This window comes from Amphiura filiformis, chromosome 5 (assembly GCF_039555335.1).
Source record: "Amphiura filiformis chromosome 5, Afil_fr2py, whole genome shotgun sequence".
Taxonomy (NCBI): Eukaryota; Metazoa; Echinodermata; class Ophiuroidea; order Amphilepidida; family Amphiuridae; genus Amphiura; species Amphiura filiformis.
This window is the reverse complement of record NC_092632.1, coordinates 4,045,676-4,068,855: the sequence shown is the minus strand read 5'-3', so window position 1 is coordinate 4,068,855 and position 23,180 is coordinate 4,045,676. Positions and strand designations below refer to the sequence as shown.

General features: G+C 37.7%; 3 protein-coding genes across 3 annotated transcripts in view; 2 read left to right on the top strand and 1 right to left on the bottom strand.

Annotated features, from left to right (window-relative positions):
• LOC140152508 (polyribonucleotide nucleotidyltransferase 1, mitochondrial-like) overlaps window positions 1–13,074 on the bottom strand; it is a 64,870-nt gene extending 51,796 nt beyond the window's left edge. Inside the window, exons 1-8 of the mRNA XM_072174848.1 lie at window positions 12,874–13,074; window positions 4,163–4,223; window positions 3,682–3,759; window positions 3,483–3,588; window positions 3,034–3,083; window positions 2,405–2,468; window positions 1,592–1,753; window positions 551–734 (exon numbers count right to left, since the gene is read on the bottom strand). Coding sequence (XP_072030949.1) covers window positions 551–734; window positions 1,592–1,753; window positions 2,405–2,468; window positions 3,034–3,083; window positions 3,483–3,588; window positions 3,682–3,759; window positions 4,163–4,223; window positions 12,874–13,064 — 896 coding nt within the window. The 5' untranslated portion in view covers window positions 13,065–13,074. The remainder of the gene's footprint in view (window positions 1–550; window positions 735–1,591; window positions 1,754–2,404; window positions 2,469–3,033; window positions 3,084–3,482; window positions 3,589–3,681; window positions 3,760–4,162; window positions 4,224–12,873) is intronic.
• A 51-nt stretch (window positions 13,075–13,125) lies between these two features.
• On the top strand, window positions 13,126–19,777 carry LOC140152503 (uncharacterized). The gene is made up of 5 exons (XM_072174839.1): window positions 13,126–13,195; window positions 15,336–15,435; window positions 16,247–16,852; window positions 18,434–18,598; window positions 19,218–19,777. The coding sequence occupies exons 2-5, from the start codon at window positions 15,378–15,380 to the stop codon at window positions 19,649–19,651; spliced, it is 1,263 nt and encodes a 420-aa protein (XP_072030940.1). The 5' UTR covers window positions 13,126–13,195; window positions 15,336–15,377; the 3' UTR covers window positions 19,652–19,777.
• A 194-nt stretch (window positions 19,778–19,971) lies between these two features.
• LOC140151743 (NLR family CARD domain-containing protein 4-like) lies at window positions 19,972–22,401 on the top strand. Its single transcript, XM_072174080.1, has one exon. The coding sequence runs from the start codon at window positions 19,972–19,974 to the stop codon at window positions 22,399–22,401; it is 2,430 nt and encodes an 809-aa protein (XP_072030181.1).
• The last annotated feature ends 779 nt before the right edge of the window (window positions 22,402–23,180 follow it).

Below are 23,180 nucleotides of genomic sequence, written 5' to 3'. Positions count from 1 at the left end.
CTGTGGTATACCACGCATGAGACTTTGATGATATGTACAGAAATACACCGATTTAGAACACCTAATTTCAATATGTTAATGAGAAAATAGGATCTCTCATATGATATCAATTTATTACCTAATCATGATGATTTTCATTAATAAAAACACCATAGACATATTACCAGTATCACACTGTATAAATGTCAGTAATTCCATAAAGAATTAGTCACATTTACAAGGAACATTTACGTGTTCTTTTTGCATGAATGTTTGAAAGGGACGACATTTTATATACGTAAGTTTGAAAGAATTTGATTTTCCAAATATATCAGGTCACCTTCCTTTAACTTTCGGAAATGAATTAATTCAAACAATAATATTCTAAATATGTCTTTTATGTGACATTTGAATATTCTAATTGCTGCTTGCGATTGCCATGATTAGCATAAATGCAGAAGCAATTGCCCATCATTTTCAAAAGCGATGCATTTCAATTGCGAAGTGATCTAGTGTAAATTCATTTTCACCCTAAAATTGCATAAATGATTTAATCATTATAATGACCTACTTTCTGACAGCATCTACTACTTCCTTTGGTGGTTCAAATCGTTGCACTGTTCTCTTGGGTTTCCCAGCACTCCTTGCTAATGAGTCTATGCTTCTAATAATTTCCTGTGTTTCTGATACACCAGATCTGATTGCTTTGAGAAATTTACTCTGCACAACATTATTGGCTGAAGCTTCAATCATCACTGTAAGAAATTATGACACAAGCAGTTTTTTAACAAACAAATATATTTCGCATACATATTTAGTTCAGAATTGCAACTGTACCATCATCCAAGTGTAATTGTTTGACAACTTCCTTGAATGCTTAAACTGACCCAAGGCATGGTGAAATTGAACTACTGTATCTATCAAACTACTACCCTTTTCATGACCTACTGCGCTAAACGAATATGAATTTCTTATGTTAAAGTCACAGAAGCAGTGATGTAAATGAACATGTAATAAATTACTTCTTCTAGTATCAATGACCTTTAAGCTTTATAAAGATTGATCAATTAGTGTAATAGAAACAAAGCATTACAATCATGCACCTTTATCCTTTCAACTCTGTACATAAGCTTTATAAAGATTGATCAATTAGTGTAATCGATTACAAGCATTTCACATATGTGATGTGATCAAGCAAAATCAGTCGGAACTCGGAAATAGTGATTTTGAGATATAGCCAAACAAAGGTAATTTTTCCTTTTGTTCCCTGCTGTTTTGGAAACTCTTTAATTGCTCACATCTTTGGAACTGGTTGCTCAATTTCAATGGGGTTTTCTGCAACATGCAGCTTTGTAAATACATTTTACTATCATATAAGAAAATCAAAATTTGATATTTCCGAGTTCAGACTGATTTTGCTTGATCGCATCACATATATGTACACACACATAAAATTAAAGTTTGCCGGGTATATGGCAAAATAATCCATGGACCAATAATTTCTCCTCCATGAGAGACAAGCAAACATGGCAGAGTCAGCATTCTCCAAGTACAGCATCTGGTTTTAAGAGACTCCACAAACACACACAATAAGTGTTAAGATTTCACTTACCCACACTACTCCTGAAGCCACCGGCAATCACCATATTAAGTTCACTTTGTTTCAATTCTTGTCTAGTGGGATTAATAACCACCTCATCATCAATCAGCCCAACTCTCACTGCTCCTACTGGCCCATTCCAAGGAATGTCTGAAACTGCGAGTGCTGCAGAGGCTGTTCAAAGACATCAAATCAAAAGTTTGTCATAATTCAACCAACTTAACTTTAACTTCTCATCAATTCTTTCACACAAACCTATTCTCAACCAAATCTTATTAAAGATGACGATTATGGAGGTACTACAATCCAGATTGCTAAATATTTATCAACAGCAAAAATTTCATATACACAAATTATACAAAATACACATAACAAATTGTGGGATAGGCTTTTACGACGGGAATTCATAACAATTAGTGTGTTTTTAGCGTGTTCGCCGTCGGACAAGTTTAGAATGGGCAAGGTCAGAACTGACAGGTCTAAACTTGTCCGACAGCGAATCCGCTAAAAACCCACTAATTGACACATAATAATCCACAGTAACTATTGCAAACATGCCGTGCGTAAGTTATATCAGGTTAAACACGACAGCAATTATAGTGTGTCTCATCTCAAGTTGAGAGTAACGCCATGTTGGATTTTGCAGTGACAGATTTGAATCAGTGCCTTTACAGGGTTGCGTCACCAGCGGAAGGACAAATCACCCTTCTATGCATGTGTATACGCCCTGCTGTATTAGGTTAGTGTGTGCGATTCAAATATGCAACTGCAAAATCTAACATGCTGTCATTTCAACTTGAACTCAACAGTAATGAGTATTCTTACCTCCATTGATACTTGCTACAGCCGGATCATATTTACCATCAATGGCTAGCAGATTACACACCACCTGTGGTTTGGGAAAACCACCCGAAATATGTAAGTAAGCAGCAATTTCATGGGTAAGATTATGTTTGTGATAATCAGTATCTTAGCTAGAAATTGAGGTTTGCCAAGCATTCATAATATTACCCACCCTAATTGGACCTTTAAAACTTTATAAAACTGACTTCTGTAGCCTACTTCAATGACTGTGTTGCCAGGGCCTGGTCATGTGAATCTCATCTATTCCAAGTTCAATAACCTTTCTCAATAGCTTTTAATCACATACATTTAGCATCTGTCAAAGGCATTACTTTGTCCCAGGAGCAAACTGTCTGTCAAGTATGATGAGTGAACACTGTCAGAGATAGGAAGTAAAATAACCTTGCATCTGATGTCTTTAAGCATAGGCCTAATTGATGTAGGACCAGAAATAGAAGATGCATGCTAAGTTCTTTTTCTTCACTCAGCTTATACAACGTTGTCTGAGATTTGACAATTTCCTGATGCATGTTCCAAGATAATCTTCCTGGTGAACGAACTGAAATTACAATCAATTTGTGGGAAAAAGGAAATAGAATGATCTGACTTACCTGTGTTTCATAGAAGTAATCTCTTGGAAATAATGGCCTTATTGATCGGTCTGTGAAAAAATAACAAACACTAATTATAGGCAGCATTTATGGTAAGCCTGGCCAGTGGGATGACAGGAGCCATATTTTCCAGGCTTATCCATTTAACTAAAAAAAATGCAATGTACTACTTAATATTAATACATTGATCTAGGATCATTGATATAGGAAATGGGTGAAGGAAGCCAATAATCACACCTTATATTTCCATCGGTCTTGTAGTTCTTTTGGCCAATAATGTATCAAAAGGAACACTTTTGGGCATTATCCCCCTCCTGAGAAAAATCATGCACATGGGGTAAAAATGACATCCTTTATCAAGCCTTGAGATCTACTTAATATAACCCATACCATCCTCTTGTGTGTCAGCATTATTCAATAAGTTTGTTGTGATATTTGGCTTGCCATACCTATCATGCGACTTGTGAGAATTTCTAGATCGGTGCTACCAAGTTCCCTTCGTAGATGATTGGTTGGAATCCTACCAGCTGCAGCTGCTTTCTGTCGATAATCAACCTGAAAACAAAACAAAAGGATGAATTATTTGTCAGTGATCTGTTCTGTTTTGTTTGTTTTCCCACACAATATTGATTTGTATACAATACTTACTGTAAGCGGTACAAATCCTGCTCCTAATGTAGGTTTGTTTTTACTCACAGCTGTAACTAAAACAGATGTATCACCAATCTGCAGGTACAAAGTAAACATACAATATTCTGTATTTTAGTTTGACCCTATACAACTTAATTCATTAATGGAGGCTGGTTTGATTTCACATTACCAGTATGCTATCCAAACAAAACGTCTTCAGCTCTTAAATTTCACAGGGTCAATTGGCTTCTCCATTAATACCATGGGATCAAACATGGGAATGAGGTTGTAGATTGAACAAATTAATACAAATGAAAAATGAAGCAACAAGAACAATGCCAAAATATTTTGCTTCAACCCTGACCAATTGATGAAAATTATTTAATTTTTCACAGGTAAAAGTCAACAGAGAAACAGTAAGACTCCAGTCTCCCTTTCCTAGAAAATTAAAATGAAAATTAAAATGTTTCATCCTTTTCATTTTGGTTTATATGCTTACTTGAGATATTGCACATCCATCAGCAAATCTTGCTAATTTTCCTGTTGACAAAGTCAATGGCCTGAGATATGAGAAAAGACAATAAGCAAACATCCTTTTGTTATGAAGCTTGATTAAATTAAACATACAAATTACACTGATGAGATAGCAAGCGCGGATCCCGGGGGGTGTTTTGGTGGCTACAGCACCCCGGGGTATGAATCGCAAAAAAAAGGGAAAGAGAGAGGGAAGAAAGGAAGAAAGAAAGAAAGAAAGAAAGAAAGAAAGAAAGAAAGAAAGAAAGAAAGAAAGAAAGAAAGAAAGAAAGAAAGAAAGAAAGAAAGAAAGAAAGAAAGAAAAGAAATACTTTACAGCAGGCGTGGATTAGGGGGCCCTCCTCTCACAAAAAAAGAGGAAAGGAGAGAAGAGAAAAGAAAAGGGGAGAAAAAGAGAAAAGAAAAAGGAGAGAAAAAGTTAAATTGCAATCTCAATTGAGTAGGTCCATGCCTAAAAAACCGCACAGTCGGGTCGATCGGAAGTAGGCCCTATAATATATAGGCCTGCGATTATTCATACATGTAGGCCTACAATAATAGGGAAAACTTGTCCACGGAAAGCGTCATTCACAAAATTTCGGCTTTTCAAACTAAAATTTTACACACTAATGTTGCCAAAATGGTACACCAAATCGGTTCAATTAGGTCTTCATTTTCCAAAAGTTTCTTACTTCTGAGGGGGTAATATTTGGGGCGATCCAAGTTCATGTATATGTTTCAATGTTTTATTTAAGCTATAACATGCTTCTCTTTTTCCTTACAAGTTCACAGAAAGGCCCAAAATACCGCTAAAAAGATTTCGATTTTACCGGAACTCATCCACATTACATCGCGCGGAGTGACTCAGGTGGGGTGGGAGTATAGGGGCGCCAATTTTGTTTTTTGCCCCGGGCACTACCAACCCTAGTTAGGACACTGGTGGAAACATGTCATGTTGCCCATGGGGATCGACGCACTTTTACTCGCACAGTGTCGACACCCTGTTTTATAAATATTTTTTCCCTGCAACTGTATACTCTGTTGGTGAGCGACGGTCGATTGGTATTTCACCGCAAGAAAAGGAGTCCTATCTGATTGGCTAGAAAACGATCGCTAGATCGCTCAGTGGTGAAACTACAAAATCAAAATGTAGAGATGTATTCAATTCTATTTAAGGTTACACAAAGAAACGTATAAAAGACGTATAAAGTTGTTTTCTATTAGTTTTCCCAGTAATCAAATATCGCAGCGAGTGAAATGTTGGTGCATTGGATGTAGCTTAACATTATTTTTGTGTGTGTATACAAATTTTTAGAATAAATTTGAAAATCCTTCGTTTAAATCCTTTTTACTCACCATGTTCACAAGATCAAAAACACGTTCCATGACGTTTTTTTCAATGTGCGCCCCGTATAAAACCACCCCGAGTGATTGTTTTCTTCTTTTTTGTATTGTACTACAAATCGATCAAAGAAATAATGTTGCCATAGGGAAGAACCAAATACAGTACCGAATACCGATTAAATTTTAAAAGCCTGTTTTGGGGGGAACATTTTCGAGAATCTTGCTTGAGAAGAAACTGTTTTGTTACATTTAAATATCGATATCTTGATTGTGGAACATTAATTTTGACATCTAACTACCAACATTATTTCTCAACTGTCTGTCGATTAGGCCATCATTTGATTTTCATTCCAAATTGAAGCTACTTTTCCAAAAAACAAGTTTTTTCGTCATCGATGCGTCCGACTTTGAGGGGGCATTAATGCGCTTGTTTATCATAACAGCCTATTTGCACTATTGCATAATTTATAGTCAGTTTGAGACCATCGATTTTCGTAAACTCCTCCTTGGCGCAGTCAATTAGCGCGCTTGACTCATACTCTTCTCCACTATGCAATATAAAGTTTTGAGCTGGACGACGACTAGTACGGGTTCGAGTCCCAGTGTGGTCCAGTTCTATTATTTTCTATTTCTTTCTTACTTTTCTCTTTTTCTGTCTTCTTTCTTGTTCGTTTCTTTTTTTCTGACTGCAGTGATTGATTGTTTTTGCCGTTTTTTTATAATTCAGGAATAGGCCTACTAGTCTAAATAGGTGCGGCCTATATAGGCCTATGTCATGAATATTTTTTACAAATAGATATTGGTTGTTGGTTTTGTTATTGTTGTTGTAGTTATTGTTGTATATATTGCATAATTAGGGTAGGCCTACTAGGCCTATTATAGCCTATAGCAGCATGGATTTATTTCACAACAGATAGCTTCCAGAGTTTTGCTGTGGCAGCCTACGCATGGTAAAAGATCAAGAGGACAACCAAGAAAGGACTGCATTAAGCAACTAATCGAGGATACTGGACTAGAGAGACAAGACATTAGGAACTGCATGCAGAACAGAGTTGTGTGGAGAGCCATCAGCGGAGTCCGACTAGACAAGTTGACATAAGCAAGCAAGCAATCATCTAAGGATAATATTTAAAAAATTGAAAATTCAGAAAATAGCCATCTACCCATGCATGCATGCCCTGGGCCTGATTTACTGCAGAATTGAACATGCTATAATCAGTGGGGGTTGACAGTGATTCACCGAATGCCGCAAACCACAAAATTTGACACACGTATGGGGGCCGCCATGGGTGCTAACAAGTGCGCCGGGGTGCTAACAAGCGCATCCGTTAGCACCCCCTGCTACCATGGCTATGTGTACTGTACACGTTCCCAACTGTCAATCATCGGGGGTCAATCACCTCAAGCTTGACAACGATGATCTAAATAGACTATCGCAAAGTCTTACGTGTAGGCGAATAACCGGGGTTAATTTTCGTGTTTGAAAACAGTATTTTCTTGTATATCTTGGCCCGGATAGCGGGATTGTTGGTCGATTGGATGTATTTAATAAAAATTAGTTCATATATGGATGCGCTAAAAATGTAATTAGAATATTAAAAATAGCTGTTCAACATTTGAAAAAAATACACTGTAGCAGGCTTGAAACAGTCTAACCTTGGATGTAGGCTGCAGCAATCCATGATTTTTATGGGTAATTTTATTACTTGAACGCGGAGTATGAACGCGATGCATCCGGTAGAAATCGCAGTAGTGTTCCAGGCCTACGCGATTACAGGGTAGTGGCGGCTTACCTGTATATATTTTTTGACTAGGAGACTTATCCCAACTTTCCTTAGGCCCATGAGGCATGAAAGTCAATTCTGAGTTTATCGTCACTTTTTTTTTCCAGGTTGGTGAGGTGACTTTTTCATTTTTCATTATTTCATCAGATTTCATTATTGACCTAAAAGCAAAATGGAAATAAATGCGACACATTTTCACGAAAGGTAGGGACTAGAAAAGTTAGAAAAGAGCCTGGTTTTGCTTTCAAGTTATGAATTTATGTTTTACAAACAAAAATATATGTTTCCAATTGCTAAAAGTGGTGAAAACACTGATACTTTGAAAATAATGAATTATTTTGGCATTTTTGAAAATTTGACGCAGGTATTTTTGGTTTCTAAAAAGTGACGCGGGCGGGGGACGATAAACTCGGAATCGATTTTCACGCGCCTTATCCCTGCTATAATCATGATAATCAAATGCAGCTGCAGCAAACCTTTACGAGCGCGACTACCGCGATGTTGCAAATTCAGAGAGCACAACGCGACCGGCACACAGACTCAGTTCATTCATAAATTTCCACTCGGCAACAGCAGATTGCCTCAGCAGCCAATCAGAAACCAAGTACGTCCAACGCAGTAAATATACGATGTATAGACCTTTTTCTGATGACGTCACCTACATGTAATCAATATTGGGGTTTCAGATGTAAAACAAACAACACATGCGTTTCCCACATGCATGACATGCTGCCCACAGTGTGAAAACATCAAAAACTGCGTATTTTCTCCTCTGTTTTGTCATCTTTCACATAAATTTAGCTTCCATAAAATAATTTTTTAAAGGGAACTGTACACTGGTACCTTTGTTTCAGATTGTTTTGACACCACAAAATTATGGCATTAATTTATCCGCCATGGATGCTTTTTGAAAATTAATCTTTGTTTTGTTTCACATTTTTGTTTACTTTTTACACCGTTACAAACTAAGCGCGTACTGCGAGCTGGCAATTCCGCGCAGGACGCCTAGCGTGGTGCAAAGTTGATTGTGTGCGCTGTCGCGGTATTTGCGTTTGTTGACAAGGCGGTAAACGTAGCGGACGTCCTCTTGTTATCCAAGACAGTTTATATCAGATTATATTGACCGACGAACTCCTAGAGCAGCTTACCCAATATCATGTGCACCGATCAATCGATCGTGGTGACCTCTATCTATCAATTACTATTGATCATGTTGAGCACTTGATATACCGTTATGCTACCGTTATGCTGGTACTTGTCCGTATTGATGTGCGTTTGATGCTATTGTTTTGTGCCGGGTTCATATTACACGTATTAAAATGTTATTTTTTCTCTCTCTATTTATTTTTATTATAATCCATTTGTTTAGTATATTAACCTTGTTTATTTATTTATTTTTATTTTATTATAATTGATTCCTTTTAGACTTTATTTATTTATTTATTTATTTATTTATTTATTTATTTATTTATTTATTTATTCCTATTTATTTATTTATTAAGTTTTTAATGGTGAAAGAAATTTTCAGATTGCTGAATGCGTTTTTGCAATATTGCTTAAGGGCTGGGGTATGAACGTTTGGACAGTATTTATTTTGGGACATTAGAGCACATCAGACATATCGAATTGCATTCTAAATAAAAAAAATGTCATTCTGATATCAAATAATTTTGATTTTTTGAAATTCGCAATTTAATACACATTTTATGGCAAATCATTAAAATTGATATTTTTGATATTTAACAGTAGGCCTACTTGAAGTAAACTTTATAAATCTGATGATTTATACTTAATGTGTATGTAGGTGGGATGAAAAGCCGACGATCAATTGAAAAATTTGACCTTTCTTATTGAAGATATGGATTTTTATTACCAAAACACCAAAAAAAATTAGGTCTTTTTGGGAAAAAAATCCATAGATCTTCAATATGAAAGGTCAAAATTTTCAATTGACCGTCGGCTTTTCCTCCCTGCTACATACACTTTAAGAATATATCATTAGATTTATATAATTTACTTCGAGGACTGTTATATATCAAAAATTTGAAAAATATCAAATTTTTATAATTTGTCATAAAATTTGTATTATATTGTGATTTTCAAAAATGAAAATTATTTGATATCAGAAAGACATGCTTCATATTCAGAATGCAATTCGATAGGTCTGAGGTGCTCTCATGTCCCACAAAAAATACTGTCGAAACGCAATAAACGCTCATTTTGGATCCCTTAAATAGGACAATTGTCGCACCATTTTTTGACATTTCCGAATCTTTTGCTTTACCAGAAGTTTCGCAATTACCACAGTAAAATGTTTTATTCGATCAAGTAATACCTTTATAGTTTCAGAAGTTATATCAGTTCAATTTAGTTCATAAGTGTATCGTAGAAAATAGTGAGATAACATGAATAGGCCTATAATAGCGGCCTATTATAAAACCACATTTATACATATATTTTATGAATATAGGCCTATATGACATTATAAAATATTTCAATGCAATCCGGCTAGCGATATAAAAAAAAATAGCATAGGTTGCATTTTGTTTATGGAATAAAACTCACAGATTTATGAGGGACATAATCAAATACAAAAAATAATTAGGTCTACAAGGAATATGATAAACAGTGTTGGAGGACTCGGGACTCGGACTCGGACTCGAGTCCGGACTCGAGTCCTTTTTTCAAGGACTCGGACTCGGACTTGGACTCGGAAGCTAAGGACTTGGACTCGGACTCGGACTCGGACCCCAAGGACTCGGGGACTCGGCTGCGAGTCCTCCCCGAGTCCGACAAAATAGGGTCTTTTTAGGTCTTTTATTTTCATTCATTGTAAACTTCCTATGCTTGATTAATGATCACATCACATGATTAATTTTGCATGCAAATAAATTCAGTTTGTAAATAAAAGTCCAACCAAAAAGCAAGATTGCTTTCAGTTATATATTTAAATGGTTAAATGGATCGTTTGTTTTGACATGACTGCTTTGTCAGACGGAAGTCTAGAATGTACATGAATAATATCTTGGGGCACTCAAGTTAAATTTTGGCAGGGGTTTTCGGCGCCGAACTTTGGGAACTAAGAACTGATTTGGGGGGTATAATAGGGGCTTGATGAACTGAAATTTCAACATTTTTTTGGTGGTTTGTGAACGTAAATTGGGCCAAATTATTTGGAGCTAACAAATTCAAAAATGTTTCCAAATTTGAGCTTAAGAGCTTCAATTTTCAGAGTGTTAGGCTCAATGAACTGGAGCATGATGCAAATGTGATGGGTCTAAGGAACTGCCGGAGAGCCTGAAAAAGGGACCCTGGACCGCCGCACATACCCGTGCCATCTTTATTTGTAAGTGACCCCCACCCTCAGAATAATACTGCATCGGCCTACAGTCGGATCCAACACCCCTTCGTTTGGCACCTGAAGTTTGGTAGTAACGTCATATTTTGATTGTCATATTGCATCTTTTGCCTCTTTAAATCACAAGCCTAATAAGTTACTGTGAGTCTGTGATTACAAGGTGTATCAAAATGATTGGTACCCATTAATTTCCATTGATATTGGATGAGTATGACACACAAAAATTCAACACATGACCCGTATAATTTATAGATAAATTGTACAACAAGTCAAACTATATATGTTGCACATATCAAGGGTATCCAATGTTAGATTTGGCTGTTCAATAACCATCAAAATTGATGGGTACCAATCATTTTGATACATCCTGTATCCTGCGGGCAAAAATTATGAGCATTGGGGGTAAGGTAAAATTGGGGGTAAGAATTTTTTGGCCGATTGAAAGGGAGGGTGGAAGCAATTTTTGGCAAACCGAGAGGGGGGAACAAGCAATGTTTGGCACATTTGGGGCACCTTTTATATAAAACGCTCTAAAAAGTTTCGAAAACAGTACGGAAACGCTTACATATGTAAATTTTCCTGCTCGCTGCGCTCGTAACATAAATTGGGATCCCAAAAAAATGGCATGTGCAAAGGAGGGTGCAAAGATTTTTGGCAGGCCGGGAGGGGGGGGGGCAATTTTTGGCAGGCCGAGAGGGGGTAAGCATTTTTGCAATTTCACCCCTCCCCACGCTCTGCATAATTATTGCACAGCCCCAAAACAATACTAGACATGCTAGGTGGGACTAGCAAATTATGTATTTACAAGAATAAATATAGAACTAAAATTTTAGGCCTACATTGGTAAAGTATTGGTGAAAATCCCGGGGCTTGAATTTAATACATAAGGACTCGGACTCGGACTCGGACTCGAACATTGAGGACTCGGACTCGGACTCGGACTCGGACATCAGAAATTGGTAGGGACTCGGACTCGGACTTGGACTCGGACACCAAGGACTCGGACTCGGACTCGGACTCGGATGGCGAGGACTCGACTACAACACTGATGATAAATGAAACATAGTCATGGTCGGGATTGTTTAAAATATTTAACTGTTTGATAGACACGGCCTACCTAATTTGTTAAAGTGTTATTAAAATTATATACATGTGCAGAATTAACTATTTCATATTGCCACATGTGTAATTTTTTCTTTCTTTTTTTTTTTTGGGGGAGAGGGGTGGTTATTTTGTGTGTGTTTTATTCCCTTACTCGTAATCGCTTTTCTCACCCTGTACCCACAATTCAATTCCGAAGAATTCAGAATAGCTCGGCGCCAACGACTACGTTTATATGGCCCGACTTTTAGTCTTGATTTTCATAACTTGTTCGTTTTTTACTACATATTTGTGAACTTTCTAGTTGTGGTCGAATAAAATATGTAGCGCATCATCTCCCAGCCTCATCTGTTAAAGGGGCATTTCGTGATCCACAGCCTCATCCCCCACTTTTCTCAAAAAAAGTTGAGATTTTTATATCACTGGAAACCTCTGGCTACATAATGTTTATGTACAAAATATTTCTTGCAGATTAATTCGTTTTGCAAAGATATCGTGAAATTTGAATTTCGTTCTGGTGCACCAGAACGAAATTACAACGCATTGTCTATGGAGCAGTGTAATACACATAATCATGCATAACTCGCAAACGCAAAATCGGAATCAACTGAAATTTTGGGAATAGGCTTTTTTCGTGGATATGTACTGAAAAATGTCATAAAAAGAGGATGCTAGGATCACGAAACACTCCTTTAAGGCAAGGTTCATAATCAATATTTAACTTTCGAACTGTGTAACTGTGGGCGTGATCAATCGATTCATGATGCACGGGTATGTCGTTAGCCCGGGGTCGTTAGTCAAGAGGGGCTAGCCTTAGAGATCGATTGTCAAGCATGCACGGGTCTAATCTCTTATAATCTGTCTTGGATAACAAGAGGACGTTACGCTACGTTTACCGCCTTGTCGTTTGTTCAATTGTTGGGCATGTTGGGTGCAGTCAGATGACTCGAATGCTGGACCCCAATATCGATTGATTGGTGATGTCTGAGAAAAAGGTCTATACTTAAAATACGCGCTCATCAAAGGATTACTGCATTTGATTATATAAATTATAATTCATGAATTGCTATGGTTAGTTTAGTTATTCGTGTTATTTATTGGCATGCTTACCGATTGCTTATATTTGCTTCTACCTCAGCAACATTATTATAAGAACCTCTTGAATGTTTCCAACGCCTAGCGTATCGTCCCCACCATCTATTTACTGTATTTAGACGGCACAAACACCCTAAATGATGCATGAAGTATCGTCTTTGAAAAGAAAATCGGGCTTTGCACATGAGCCCCATGGAGGCTGCCATTGTTTTTGATCCCTACTTTATAATGTGCACCGGGTCAGAGGTCTTTTTGGGCATGTTGCAGCTCTGTATCTCATGTCTCGTGAAATCAGAAATTCTGCCCGTTTTGATGCCAATTCGTCTCAAATTAGAAGGTCAGCTTTTAACACCTTGGCCTATATATATTTATTTATTGAATCATTGTTCAGGTTCATTCTTTTCCTTTCTCTGTTTCTGTTCTTTTCCGAGGCTTTCTCACCCGTGACTAGGCTAGGGCGCTTCCTCATCAGCATGATCAGTGAGAGACAGTCTCTTTTTACTATCAGGGAGTGACAGTGTTCATAAAATAGGCCTACTTTGTTGGGGGGGAATCAAAAAAGTCAAAAAAAGTTTTGAATCTTAAAAAGGGGGGATCAAAAAAAATTCCGTCCTGGGGGATGTAATTTTCTTCGGCAGGGGGTCATGAATATGTCAGTGAGCGGAGTAAATTTTTATGACCCCCCCCATCACGGGCAAAAATTTCTTACGACCCCCCCCTATCTTGGGTCTAAATTACTCAAGACAAATTATTCATTGCTGGAACAACTTGGGCGAGGAGCGCCATATGCAAAACTTGCATGCATCTGCTCAACACACTGAGGCCTAATTGGTTCATTAAGCACGGGATTCCGTCGGTGCCCTCTCTAATTTTTGCAGAGCGGCACCTGACTCTGTGTATTTTTGCAGAGCGGCGCCTGAATTTGTGTGGCTTGGCCCTGTTCCGTTATGCCCCACACTAGGGGTTCCGTTTTGCCCCATACCCGATTTTTTAGGAATAGGTTGCATGCATAATACATTGTAGCATAGGCCATGCAGTACATACAGCTCAAAGCTAATACCTTAGTGTGTACAAAATACACAATTATTTGGGAATCCGATATTAATGAAGTAAAATTTCAGCGCATTGAACATCTACATATCTTACATCAGACAGGTTGTAATTTTTTGACTCGATCTTGCTCGGATGTCAGTAGATTGTTTCAGATCAACTTTTTGTTGTAAATCTGCGTGGCCATACTTGTGTTCCTCAATACCGCTAGACCACGGAGGCAGATGAATAGAGGAGTAATAATAAATGATAAATCTCATAATGCTATCTTTAGCCTTTTGTTTACATAAAACTGACGCATTTTGTAAAGATAGATTGGCCGTTTTATGCCCGGGGGGTCACTCCCATTGTGGCCTGTACACCATCCGCGATAATCAACTTTTGAAAAGCACCCTAAAGAAGGATTTAACCCTTGGCTAAAATGATACCCTAAACAGGTAAACACACCTGTTTTCACACCACAAAGAGAGATTTTATTCCTTGCATCAAATTTCATATCCTAAATTTCATTTCCGCGTATTAGCAATTGCAATTTTGCTACCCTTTTTTGCAATTTTTCATGTTTTTGACTACGTAAACACGATACACACGTAACATGCCTACCCATGAAAAACTACCCTTTTTACGCGTTTTTATTATCGCACAAATTCATTCCAGTTTTGTATCATATTTCACCAGTTTAGCTTCAATATGGCAAATTTTTTCATGCGCTTTGCCCATTTGTACCATGAACTTATTTTGTCGCCAAAAGGTCAAAAAGAAATCTTCGCCACTGTTAATGATGTATATTTTGGTTTCTTTTTTAGTACAGGAAGGGGTGGGGATCAAAAAATTTTAGACCATAAAAAGGGGGGATAAAAAAAATCTACCCTTTTTTAGGGGGATCAAAAATATTTTGATTCCAAGGTTCCAAATTTTCCAACCCCCCTCCACCACCAAAGTATAATAGTGTTCATAAATACTTTGGTGGGGTGGGTGGAAAAGTTGGTGCCTTGGACACAAAATATTTGTTGATCCCCCTTTTTAGGGTCTGAAAATTTGTTGATCCCCTTTTTTAATTTTAGGGTTAAAATTTTTTTGATCCCCTCATGTCTAAAAAAAAAAAATAACTGACAAACGCTATTAAATTATGGATTCAATCATGTTTCACCGATGTGCATCATCGTTTAACAACGAATCAACGATGCGTCCGCGCCATCTGCATGGTTTACTTCGCGTGGACAGCTTTAGCTGCCCGAGCCAACCCTCGGTTTTATCCACCCTAATATTGGTTAGGATGGATAAAACATTAATGTGTTTCTGTCAGGGTGTCACTCTATTGCTAAATGATATGCATAGCAGTTTTGCTCTGCAATCAATCCTCACACTGCATGTTTATACTGATTACTGTTTATGGTAACATATAAATTTGTTCTCATTTTATGTAGGAATGAGGTAACAAAGGAGACAAGCTGTAGATAGGCAGTGAGATGGCTACTGCAGCACCACAGCTGGAAGAAGATGAAAATGATGAGGAGGAGGCTGCAGGTAACTGTCTTAAGTTTTATAAAATTATAAAATTAGGGTGATGGATAATTTCCACCACTCCTCATTAAAAATGGTTTTCTATAGGTTTTCATAGTACCATTAGGTGTCATTAGACCAGTTGGGTAGTCACTTTAAGCCATAATGTACGATCCCAAAGCATGAATTTTTTTAATTTGTTTCAAACCTGATGTTTTGCTATATTTTCAATAAATATATGTCCTAACTTGAACCTAAACCTAGCATCCATTATACACCTTGCTCTTTCAATGGATATTTTGAAGATATAGGATTCTCACCCATGTATGTACCTGTCTGGTTTACTATCTAAATAGGCTTAATTGACCTTTTCTGTAAATCCCATAATTCCTTGCGGTTAGACCCGAGATGTCATCATTTGATGTCATGCCGACTTGCAGTGTGCAGTAATAATGTTTGCTAAAGGGTGTGCGCATTGGCATGACGTCAAATGACGACATCTCGGGTCTACTGCAAGAAATTATGGGGTTTACCCAAAAGCTTAATTCTCACCTTTTGGTAACCCTAGCATTGCATTTGAAGTATACTGCGCCAATAAAGCATCCTTACACTTGGAAAAATAATCAAAATTTCTAAACTGAACATTATTGGGGTAAATTTGTTTTCTTAATAGATGCACTATCTAATCCTGCACATTATGACACCACATTGAATCCAATGTGACTTCAAGAAGCAAAGTTACAAGCATTTGATTAGACGAAGCTCCAGTTTTATTCCCATAATTAATAGAGAATGGTTCATTTTATTATTTATTTGTTTAATTTTCATTATTCAGGTTCATATTTGACTCGTCTGCAAAGTACTCAGCAGGGCCTACCAGGACCAGGTACTCAACAAACCACACAGATAGGTCCATCTGGACTGCCCCTGAATACACAACATGTTCCACCAGGACCTGTCCCATCTGGACTACAACAGGACCCACATGAACCTCAGCAGAATATGCATCAAGGTTCTTCTGGACCGTTCCAGAATGTGCATGAAGCCTTACCAGCTGAAGGACTGGAGCATATCCCACAGCAAGTGTTATTGGAACTTCATCAGCAGATCATGCAGCATGTCTCACAGGTGCCTGAGCAGAATATACAACTAGATCCACCAAGAGTGCAGCAGCAACTTCCATGCTCACAGCAAGTACCATCAAGCTTTCAGCAGACCATACAGCAAGACACACATGTACCCCTTCAGCAGAACACACAGCCAGGACCAACATTCCAACAGGTGCAGCAAGGCCTACCCCATGTGAATGTACAACAAGCAGGAGCTATGCCTACATTGCAACATATGCCATCAACAATGACACAGTCTCACCCAGTACAGCAGATGATGCAGCCTTTGGATCAAGGGACTGGATTCACAGGCCTTCCACATGCTTTGAATGGTAACTGAATCTATGAATCTATCTTGCCTTTTTTTTTTTGGGGGGGTCAATTATGGCCAACAAAAATCATTGTTTGTTTGTCCTCTTCTAACTTACCCTAATCTATTGTGAAAAGGTCTGTACTCTACATATAAGAATACCGACCCTAATGTTGGAAATTCCAGAAAAGTTTTTTTACCTAAACTGTTTTAAATTATAAAGAAGTGATAGGTCTACAATAGAGGTTATCCGTGTTCTATAAGCTGCATATCCTACCAGCGACTCCTATACTTTGTTTAGGACGAGAGAAGTACCTGCATGTGCAACCATGACTATTTCAAAATAGCCCGCCAAAGTCATGAAGGTAACTCTTGAGGTCGTGCATTGAATTAGTTTGAATGAGGAATACTACGGGAACCAGCGCCTTTTGTTAGAAGTCACGCATGAGTAAAGTGGATAACCTCTATAGATCAATATCCCAATTCACACATATTTAGGCAAAATATTAAGCCAGCCATATTCATGTTTTGGCTATGAATTAATGAAAAAACTCAACCCTACCTGTCAATAGTGTTTTTAGAGTCGATTGATAAACAAACAACAAAGAATAATTTTTCTAGGCCTAAGCTGTGACCACATTTATCTGGATGCACTATGTTATGTATATTTCCTAAATTAAATCCGGATCAATTTGGCAAGGTTAGGGAGAGATCGATATTTAAGGGAAATGGAAGAAATGAAAATTAATGTAAAAGTGAATGGGAGAAATGAAAAAACAATGGATTTCCCCATGTTTTCCCTATTTTCTCAATTTACATTCTCGCTTATTGTTCAATTAAAAAATTCAGATTAGTTTTCGGATTCCCCCCTCAAATCTCTCATTCCAAACTGGCATTTATATTGAAAAGTCCCTTACGTGTAGGTCAATTTGGAAGGGAATTTTCAAGAGGAATCTTTATAATAATACTTGTAGTCTGTCTGTGAGTCTGTCTGTCCACTCTTATTTTTGGAACTGACAGATCGCATGCCCCTCAAACTTGGAGGATAGGTGCGTCTTGGTCCGAGCCAGGTGCAAGTTTACAATAGTGTATTACTACTTTAGGGACTCTTTCCTGGAGTCTTCTCTCTTACTCCCCATAGGTTGCAATTACCAAGTAAATAACATACGGTATATGCTTGGTGGGTGGGTGTCACTAAAACAAGTACCACCGAAATATGACACAAATGTCAAGGTCAATTTGGGGTCGTCTGGGGTCAAATCACCATAGATTGTCGCAAGTTCAAGAAATTTGGCGGGAGCAACCACCGAAACGAGACAAAAAATGTCAAGGTCAATTTGGGGTCATCTGGGGTCAAACTTCTGTTTTTACAAACCGCAAAAGATGGGTGACCGCCTTGTAATGAATAATTCTCAAAAAAAAAGGCTTGCTCCTAGAAATGAAACAATTTGCTGTGGTCTCTAATTCACAAACCGACTTGATTTATTAAATCCAATCCAGAATTTGTAAGTGATTAGAAAAAGTAATAAGATTTATTGTATCATTGAATTTCTCGTTTCTTTTCCAATTCTTTCTTTTATTACCGGTACATATTATCAATCAGGTTATCAATCAAGCCACAGTATCCTTGTACCGTCATCTGAGCCTAGTGGATGTCAACCAGTGGAGGTTCGTGATTATTACAATGTCACAGGCAATCCTACAATCAATCCAGGTGGACAAACTAATATAGGCAATGTCAATGTCCACTTCAGCCAGCAAATGCAAGGTACAGTATATACTTCTACCATTACAAAGCCAGAGATACAATTTTTCCAGATATTGTCAGAAATTTTGATTTGGGGGCATAAAAAAATGTGGATGTAAAAAAAAATTGAATGAGCCAGTATTTCAGCATTAAAAGAGCAAGCTTTTTTTTGGGGGGGGTGTGGTACAACTATAGCCTATTCCGCAGACAAGCTCCAATTAAATGTTTGATTCCTGGCACAAGTGCACGGCCGTCTGGCCAAAGGCCAAATTGATTTTCAGGATATGGATCTGTTGCCCAGTTACATCTGAAAGCAAACAAAAATGGCAAGTTAAATGTATCATGTAAATAATGGTGGATTTTGATCCTAAACCACTTGGCTGTACTTTGTCTTAACATCAAACTAAAGGTCCAGGGCGAAACCCTTGGGGGCTCAATTGCAAAGCTCTAAGCTTTAGTTTTTTTCCAGATGAAAAATCAAGTCCAGGGAATGACATTTATTTCTGAGTCATGTTAAATTGTGTATACCGGGGGACAATTGTGAGGAGTGCAAGGGATGTTACTGGGTAAGGCAAATTCCATTGCCTATCACAAACATGAGACAGTAGTTTGTATTTTGTATTAATTTTGTCTCATGTAGATGCTCCATTGGATGTCAACAGATGCCAAAAACGTCTCAAAGCGATCTATAGAAACAAGAGGAAAGGTATCGGGTTTCTACCAGGGATGCCTAAAAGGTTTGATATTGAAGAGTTCTTTGTGGAGCTGACTTTGCTTAGTGAAGAGCAGAGACCGACAAAGGTTATACGACAAGAACTAAATAAGTATACCGACTTGTTGACACTGAAAAACAAGCGTGACCGTGAAGAGAAACATGTACCGTACTTATTAGGGGTCATGCAGGTACAGGCAAGACCACACTTGTGTCTAGACTTGCATATCAGTGGGCCGTACAAGAACATCAAGATCCTAATCAAAGTGCTACAGAATCTGATAGTAAGCTACAACAATTCGAACTGCTGTTTGCCCTTGATATACGCAAGTTTAGACCAGGTATGGATCTTACTGATGTAATAATAGACCAGCTATTACCAGATGTATCAAAGCAAGCTTTGGAAAGGTATTTAGCTGATGAGGGTGATTCATGTTTGTTTCTGTTTGATGGATACGATGAGCTTTCTACAAGTACTGATATTTTCAGTAATTCCCATTTGTTTGATGCCTATGTTATTGTCACTACCAGACCTAGCCAAGTAGAGAAGTTTGTGACAAAGAATGAGGGGTACATTCATGTAAGTCTTACTGGATTTTCCAAAGAAAGTATTGCCAAGTTTATTTCTCTGTTTTTTAGCTCTTCTGAAGACAAAACCATAGCACATGAGAGAGAGAAATCTATGACAGGAACCATAGCCTCATCCCCTATGCTAAAGTCATTAAGTCACTATCCTCTTCTTCTAGGAATGATGTGCATACTTTGGAAACAAAATGGGGATCTTCCAAAATCAGTGACATCACTGTATGAGCAAGCTGTAGATTATTTAGGTCGTCATTGGATGGTCAAGTGTCAAACTGATCAATCAGGTCAGTTTAAAGAGAGTGTTGGAATGAACAATATTATAATCGAAATAGGTGAGACTGCTTTATTAGGACTAGAAAAAAACAAGTTGATATTTGATGAATCTGAATTTAAGTCAATAGATACAATAACTAAGGCATGTAACCTAGGCTTAATCTACAAAGAGAGTGAAGATAGGGGGTTTGATAGGATCAGTCAAGTCTCCTTCATTCACAATACCTTCCAAGAGTACTGTGCTAGCAAGTATTTGGTTCATTTGGCAGAAAATGATCATAAACAATTCAGTACCTTTTTGGAAAGCATGTATATTGAAGCTGAATACATGTATAGCATCTTTCCTGTTGATGAGATAGTTCTGAAATTTTGTTGTGGTATGAGTGTTGTAGCAGCTGAAACAATTGTTCCTTTTATGGTCAATATTGCTCTCAGAGAAAAAGGGTTGTATCATTTTCCAATGAGAAATCAACTATTGAGATTAATTGGTGAAGTAGACTCGCAATCTAAAGAAGTAAATTCCACACTACATAGACACCTAAATCCGATAACGGCAACATTTCACATGTGGGCATTCTTGGAGCCCTCTAGTATTGGATGTGACGATGAAATGTGTGCGGAAACATTTGCAATAATGGAGTTTTACGTGGAAAAATATTCAGGTTATCCAAAGGAAGTACACCAAACATGGTTGGCCAATGTTAGGGAAGTCATCCTTACATTAGTGAAACAAGAATTACCTAATTTTCTTCCCAGTGTTAATGTGTTAGTTAAACAGTTCCTTGGTATATTACCCAACTTGAACACATTAAGACTATCTTGTGATGCATGTCTGGGCACCTTGTCTGCAGTAGAAGTTATGAGAAATGCAACTTTTCATGGACCATCTGAAGAAGCAATGGTTAATGAAAGCAAAGATTTGTGTAATGTACTCTTCAGTACACAGAACCAAATTAAGTACCTAAGTGTTGAATATCTGATTCTTGACATGAAGTCTTTGATGTCTTTTCTTCAAACACAGAAACAACTTAAACATCTAGAACTTACTGGAAATTTTATATCTGATGAGGATATGGCAAAGTTGCTGAGAGTGCTGAATTCTAGTTCAGTATTATCCCTTGAATTAGGTCAAAATCCAGTAAGTCATCATGCACATATTTGTCAGGTTTTATACGAGCATCTTGAAGAACTTTCCTTGCCCAGAGCTAACATGGACACAGAAGACTGTATGAAGTTGTTTGAAACATTTGTGAAAAAGGGTAGGGAATTGCATTGCCAAAACACTTCAGCCAACTTACCTCTGAAAAAACTTGATCTGAGTTGGAACAAAATTGGTGATACAGTCAGTAAACTGTTGGAAGCCTTTCAGTACATGAAAGATCTGCAACATTTAGATTTGTCTATCACTAATTTAGTAGCAAGGCATATATTGGCCCTTTCTTCATCTCTCCACCTAGTACCGAAGTTGGAGTATGTTTCACTTGCTGGATGTGAACTATCTGATGTTGTGAGTGAATGTATGCAAGGATTGGGACAGCTTAGGAATCTCAGGGTGTTGAAAATATGCGGTGTAGCACTAGTAATGGATGATTACAGTGAACTCCCATATTTGTCCCATGTGAGTTATCCCGGGAGTGATGATCTACTTGATATTGTCAGTGATACTGAACCTTCAACAGAAATAGGCACACAGGGTACAATAACAATATGCAACTTCCTATGCATGCATTCTCTAACCCATCTTGACCTATCCAGAAATGCAATGAGATCAGATGGTGTATTTGCTCTATGTAAGGTTTTACACCATATGCCTTTACTGCAAGTACTCTCTTTGCACTCCAATCACATAGAGGAAGATGGAATAATGAAGCTTGCCCAGTCATTCCATTTGATTACAAAACTAAAGGAACTCTATGTTGGAAGAGGCAATGCAGAAATCCATGCCTCTTGTGCAGACACATTCTTTAGGAACCTTGTGTATTTGCCGGACCTCATTACGTTGGATATGCCAAAAGTTGAGGTTACAGATGAAGAATGTGAAGAAATTCCTCTTCTTAGACAATGCATTGGTGCCTATACTAACCCCTATAAGGCTGTGATGCATGAAGAAATTGAGAAGATAATTAGTCATGTCAAATATTACCTACTTCATGGAGATATTGAGAAGCGCCCCTCTAATAAACGTTTCCTCCAATTTTCCAAAGAAGAATTGACAAAAAAGCCAGCATTTCATTTTCTATGTCATATCATGTGAATAAGCTTAAAACATGCATGCATCAGTCATATCAGTGATGATCGCTAAATTGCATGGACGAAACCCTATTACGACTCAATTAAACTTCCATCCAGTTCATTGCCTAATTATGGTAGAATTTCATCAGATTCTTGCATGATGATGCACTTATGGATGTAATTTTGTTGTATTTACCGCGAAAGTATCAAGTTCTCTGTGATTCTATGGGCACTTGCACCGCCATCAGTAGAGCCGTAAATCCCTCCTTTTTACAGGAGTACCATTGGGAATTTAAACCCGATTTTGAAGTTTTTGGAAAATGCAATGCCCCGGGACATTTATTACAGACAATACAGTAGTTCAAGAGGCAAGCAGAACAACTTTCCTGTGTAAACCAGAGACATTGAGAGATAGAGAGAATTGTAATAGCATTCTCTCGGTCATGGTTGATCCATCCAGTGCACTTACCCATTTCTCACGTCTGTCAAAGGGGACACCCTCACAAAATCCCTATTGGTTTGTACAGGGCCTTTCAGTTCCAGTCAAGTAGAAAACACCAATTTGCTTTTCCTTTTATAATTATTGGGAGTTCACCAAGAGGTATTTTAGGGTCTATGGTTTGACAGGACCTCAAATAATAAATGGTAAAATTATGCTATTTTTGGTAGTAAAACTTGACCAAAATGAGGGTGTTATGGGAGCTCTGGTGAATATTTGTTTGGGGTACGATTTGAGGTATCATACTCAAACATGATATCCACCTCAAAATTACCAGCCCAGTCCCCAGGTTTGCCTATTTC